The sequence below is a fragment of the Austrofundulus limnaeus genome, unplaced genomic scaffold, assembly GCF_001266775.1.
Source record: "Austrofundulus limnaeus strain Quisiro unplaced genomic scaffold, Austrofundulus_limnaeus-1.0 Scaffold266, whole genome shotgun sequence".
NCBI lineage: Eukaryota > Metazoa > Chordata > Actinopteri > Cyprinodontiformes > Rivulidae > Austrofundulus > Austrofundulus limnaeus.
The window spans coordinates 765175-771543 of NW_013952668.1; the positions used below are offsets into that span (position 1 = coordinate 765175).

The following is a 6369-nucleotide window of genomic DNA, read 5'->3' on the forward strand; positions in this document are numbered from 1 at the left end:
GGATCAGACTTTCTTTGACACAGACATTGTAGAAGACGTGGTTTGTTTTGATGATTTGCTGAAAACCATTTTCCTTCCTACAGTTTTAGACAACATGCAAGATTTACCCAAGATTAATTCCACTGAAGGTTTTTATGACGATGATTTTACAAACTAAAACAAAGATGAAAGTAAATTTTACACAGGTTTGGTATTTCACTTTAAGTGCCTACTTGGATCTCGGTTCTTGCACATATTTCATTTTTATACTTGTTCTGAATATGTATGTCCTGATCATTGGTTGTAATGTTGTTCTGATTGTGGTTATCTGCATGAACAGGAGTTTACATGAACCTATGTACATGTTTCTGTGCAGCCTGTTTGTAAATGAACTGTATGGTAGTACAGGCTTGTTTCCATTCCTGCTGATCCAGATTCTGTCAGAYGTTCACACTGTTTCTGCTCCGCTCTGTTTCCTGCAGGTCTTCTGTCTGTATTCATATGGAAGTGTGGAGTTTTTAACTCTAGCTGTCATGTCTTATGACAGATATGTCGCCATTTGTTTTCCTCTGCAGTATAACACTGTGATGACGTCTAAAAAGACCGTTAGACTTGTTGTTATCATGTGGTTTTACCCTTTTTTCAGTATTGCCATTCTCTTATCATTAAGTGTAGGTTTGCCACTGTGTGGCAACATCATCAACAAGATTTATTGTCATAACTCCTCCATCATGAAGTTGTCATGCTTTAATGTTACATTTAATAATGTTTATGGAATTGTTAATGCATTTTTCTTATTATTTTTTCCTGCAGTCCTGATATTTTACACCTACATTAGCATCATCAAGGTGTGTTTCTCTGGATCCAAACAGACCCGACAGAAAGCTGTCAGTACCTGCACTCCTCACCTGGTTTCTCTGCTGAATTTCTCTTTTGGTTCTTTCTTGGAGGTTTTAGAAAGCAGGTTGAATATGAGCAGTTTTCCCAACATGCTTCAGGTCGTGGGACAGTCTTCACTGGTTTATATAATCTCCTGTCAAACTCTGTTTAACCCACTTTTATACGGACTGAAAATGACTAAAATACGTAGAATCTTGCTGTTAAAATTCTACCTTTCCATTAATCCAAGTTCAGAGAAAGTCTAAGATTAACCATAGTTTAATAATGTGTGTTAATAAATAACTGTAATCTTAAGTGAATTAGAAGAAAAACAGTTCCTTGTTYTTGAGATGTAGACAATCTGCAGTTGGGTCGCACACCCGAGTGTTTCAAACATACAGCTGCAGATCAGATGACATGAYTACAAAGTCAAACATTGATCTACAACCTATAGTGTCCTGGTGCCACATGCACTTCTGGACACCCTTATGTTGGAACATGGTTTTTGTGATGGACAAACTGTGACTAGCAGTCCAACAACAGAACASCACTCAGGTCCAGATCAGAGAGGCTGTAGAGCACAATGGTTCAGTGGTTAGCACTGTTGCCTCACAGCAAGAATGACCTGGATTTCATCCCCAGATTAGACTTGGATCTTTCTCTGTGGGGTATTCATGTTCTCATCACACTGTCATGAGTTTTCTACGAGTACTCTGATTTTCTCCCACAGTCTACCCTCTTACCTRGGGAAAACTCCAACATACAGGCACTAAGTAGGGGGTCCAAAAGTAGACCAACACCAGCCTGGTGCCTCTCACCATGGGCAATGCCAGAGGTCCAGCCTCTTTTGAGGAAATCAGTTTCAGAACCCATTGTGTGCATTGGTTAGACCAACTAAATTTAGTCGGTACCTTTCAACCTCACGCAGAAGTTCAGGCTCCTTCCTGACCAGGGAGGTTCACAAGAGCCATCTTTGGTAGGCCAGGATCATAGATGTGAGGCCCCTGCCTTCAGGTGGTGGGTCCACAGAAAGAAAAACCCATGTAACTCATTCAGGCTGAGCCAAAAAAGCCCAACATCATTTTTCATAACACATGCATRGTTCAATGGGTTAACTGCACCATACCCAGCTCTCTGACCATACARTGATGTCATCAAGACTTTATTGTGCAGAATGGACAATAATCTGTTTACTGATGAGCTCTCTAAGAGCAACACAGAGATCTGTACTTTCTGGTGATCTTATTGAAATCCCTTTTATGGGTCCGATCAAGGGTCAGACCCACAGCAGAAGAATTTTACCTGAATAAACAGGAGAAATGATGAGACGAGAGGCAGTGACCTTCAATCAATGCAGCCTCACTTCAGTGTGTTTAATGACATGTTGTGATGATTACACCTACACTTCCTGTAACAAACTTTATTATAAGGAAATTTACGGGGTCCTCTGTTTAAGGAAATAACTTCTCTGTGTAAATATGAGACCACACAAATAAGTCAGACTTTAGTCAGTGAATTCAAGTTGATCTGACCATAAACAAGATAATTTATTTATAGAATCGAAATAAATCAGTAATATACAACTTGTTGTGAACAATCAAATTTTGTTGAGTTAAAACATCAACAACAACCAGTACGYGTCCGCACTAATTAACTGTGGATATGACAACTTTAACAGAAACAGCAGAACTTCAGGTTTAAGGTCTTAATAAACCAGATGTTTGCAGGTACGTTAAACTTATATGGCAACGTTTAAGAGATAGAAGGAATGTTAGCCGTAACCTTTTCTTATCAATATGTGAGAAAAACCAGAACGAACACTTGCGTCTCTAAGTCGCGTCAGCCRGACGCTGGTACGCTTATCAAAACATTCAGCTTCTACCTGGAGGTGTGGACGGTCGGGTTAAGTGTTTAGGAAGTTTCACCCAGATCAGCAAGAAACTCCGGTCAGGTTCCGTACTGCCAGTAAAACTTCCAGAATTTTCATTTTCCAGCGTCTCCGAAATCTGCTTTAGTCTGAAGGAGAGAGTCAAGTCCAATTTGGTCTTCTCTTCAAAATAAAAGACTTCTCATCAGAAGTGTTAATACAAAACTGAATGGAGCTTCAAAGCTGGTTATTTTGGTCACGATTAGTGGTATCATGAACCTATGGCAAAAGATTTGCTCATTAGTGCTTGAGTCAGATCTGATTGCTGAATGCTGATTTTCCTGAGGAGGAAAAACGGCTTCTTTTCGTTTGTATTTGAAACCAAAAACAAACCTTACCTGTTTGGTCTCTTACAACAAATGAAATCTTAGAACCCATAGTTAGGCTCTACAACAGGGCCTACANGATGGATGGATGGATGGATGGAATTTGTTTTTTGTCGTTTTGAATCCACAAAATACTTTTTTGGGGCCAGCACTGATTGGCCAAGCAATCTCACATGATCCTCTGCAGCAACTGATGGCCAAGCGGGGCATGTCATCATGACTTGACACAAGTGTGTCTTTACCTTCACGACAGAGGCTCCACCGAACCCCTGAGACCGGCTCATCGAACCCCTAGGGTTCGATCGAACCCAGGTTAAGAACCACTGTATTGGAGTATACTTCAGTGTCGGTAGTCCTGGTGATGTGCTCTGTGTTGATATAACACCAACATTTTTCTACTCACCAGTTACTCCACAAGGATGGACATTTAGGAATATGAAAGTTGTTGCTGGGAGTTTCATTCAAACTGTACTTGAGAAAACAAGATCCAGAGAAACAGCCAGAGAGGGCAGATGAACAGAGAGCATCGACAAGAAAAAGAAGTTGGTGGTTGAGACCATGAACAGATATAGACAGTGGCTGAAATTCAGCCATTGCTAAAGAGCTTTGATGAGATGTAGGTCCCCAAAAGTTTGAAGTGGGGGACCCTCTCCACAATGTTGCCATTAATGTAGAGTGGTGCAGGAGCAGCCTTGCTCCTCTTATATTCTAAGACCATCTCCTTGGTTTTGAGGGCATTGAGTGACAAGTTGTTTCTAGCACACCACACTGCCAATTGTTGCACCTCATTCCTGAATGCTGACTTGTCTCAGCAAAATAGTGTCAACTGCATATTTGATGATGTGTTGGTTTAGTGAGAGGGGGTGCAGTCATGGGTGTAGATGGCAAATAGAAGGGCTCAGCACACAGCCCTGGGGGAAGCCAGTGTTTAGCATCAGGGTGGAGGATCACCAATCCTTACAGATTGAGGACAATGTGTAAGAAAGTCCTTAATCTAGGCGTAAGTTGTGGAAGGGAAGTCCAGGGCAGCCAGTTTTACCACCAGGATGTCGACAGATGGTATTTAAGGCCAAGCTAAAATCAACAAAAGAGCATTTGGACATATAGGTTTCAGGAAGTTCTAGTTTGTTCAGAGTAGTGGAGGGCAGTGGAGATAGCATCAGTAATGAATCTGTTAGCTCTGTATGCTTATTGATGAGGAGCAAAGGAAGGGAGAGGCAGTCCTTGATGGGCTGTGGCACCAGTCTCTCAAGACATTTAGCGACCATTGGTGCTAGTGCTTATTGGCCTGTAGTCTTTGAGGCAGTTGGCAGTTGAGCTTTTTTGGAAACACATTGCTTAAATTTTATACCATTTTAGTCCTTTTACATTCACTCAAATTGGCCCAGTGCAGGTTCAGTGTCCACATGTTAGGTGGTCCCAGGAGCTGATCAACCAAGGTTCCAAGTGAGCCAAGTTGAAGATTCATTGTCACCTGACTGATTGGCCAGAGAGTTACAGTAATCATGAGAACATCTCCTTCATGTCAGGATTCAAACGGAGCTAACAGACCAAATTGACTTAATTTACACCAGCAGAGGGAAAACGTAGCCTCAATTCAACCACAGTATTTTTAGAAATGGTGGCAGAGAATGTTGAATTTATTTCTCTTTTATTTACTCATTGGTGCTAATTTGTAGGTGGCTCGCTTACACCTAAATGTTTAACTATTGAGACCGTATGTGATAGAGTTAGGTCAAATTAGAGTAAATTGAGCCATGCTTAGGCTAAACTGCACTAATTTCTTTCCAGTTTACCAACTTAAAACTTCTAATTATGCCACTAGACTAGACAAAATAAAAAAGTAGTGTAACAGAATCAACTAGGCCACATGCCACAAATTAGTCTGGCTATTAAAACAAAAGGTTTTCCCCAAATAAACAAAGACATAAATGCTGTAACAGTCTGTATTTTAACAGTACTTGAAGCACACACAGTGATAGTTGTAAGCAATTTATTGTAAATATTYGACATGAAAAGTTTAAAAAGTAAAAAAAATATATAAATTTTATACAGGACAACCTGGGGGAAGCCTTGTTCAAACAGGTGGATGTAAAAGTAGATATTTTAGCATTTGTCATTAAGTCCAGTCACTTTAAATTCAGATTTTTTTTTACTTCCTGTAATCTACTTTTTGTCCTTTTAATAGATTTCAGACATCATTGACAATGACTAAACTTCAAATAACAAGTGTGACGCAAGTGTAGCATATTCTTATAATTGCTAATATAAATCATTAGGCCAGTATCAGGAGTTCCAAGTTCGCCTCAGGGAGAAAGTTAGATTTGTGCTTAATAAAGACAGAGACAATGTTCAAGTGCAACAGGGTGAGTTATATTGAAATTGTTTAACAAAAAAATAAATAATTACATATAAACAGTCGTGCACAAGAATAATGACAAGCAGTTCAATTATTTCAATGAACACAATTATATCCAAACGAAACAGTTGTTCAATGAAAGTTTATCAACCCAAGTATGGTTGTGGTTCCACAGTTTGTATAGCCCCACCAGGCTGTATTATTGTTCAGAGTTCGTTGGTGGGAAAAAAAAAAGAGTTTATCGCATATTGAGTCAGTGTATCTGGTTTTGTGTGGGGAAATTCAAGCTGCAGAGCATCCTACCACACTGGTGGAAGTTGCAGTTGGCTGCTTCTTCCAGGTTCAGGCTCGAGGCCTACTTGTAGCTCGCCACCCAAGATTGGGAAATAGGAACCTGGCCAGTTCCGGTTTTGATCAATTTCATAAGGCTCAGATTACATCAATGCCACATTGGTAGAGTACCTAAAACCTGCAGCAGCTCCACTCCTTCCCAGCTCCACACACACCTGATGCTAAACACTAGTGTGCAGCCATCTTAGCTCCAAATCTCACAGAAAGTCTTGTGGGAAAATCCCGTGGCAAGTCTCGCGAGATTTCATACTTAGTTTATGGACAGAAGGGAAAGGAGGGGAAACAGATATTTGCCTTAAAATTGACTGGGCTACACTTACATCATATATCAGTTTTACAGCATATATATCAGTTTTACAGCATATATATCTTACAGTATAAATATCTGTCTAACATCATATATCAGTTTTACAGCATATATATCTTACAGTATAAATATCTGTCTAACATCATATATCAGTTTTACAGCATATATCTCTTACAGCATATATATCTGTCTTACAGCATATATCAGTTTTACAGCATATATCTCTTACAGCATATATATC

The 6369-nt window shown here is 39.8% G+C and overlaps 1 protein-coding gene across 1 annotated transcript; it reads left to right on the forward strand.

The window, feature by feature from the left end:
* The first annotated feature begins 14 nt into the window (after positions 1-14).
* LOC106526249 (olfactory receptor 10J4) lies at positions 15-5693 on the forward strand. The gene is made up of 2 exons (XM_014020813.1): positions 15-1065; positions 5422-5693. Exons 1-2 carry the CDS (start codon positions 135-137, stop codon positions 5499-5501), a joined length of 1011 nt encoding a protein of 336 aa, XP_013876267.1. The 5' UTR covers positions 15-134; the 3' UTR covers positions 5502-5693.
* Positions 5694-6369: the final 676 nt, after the last annotated feature.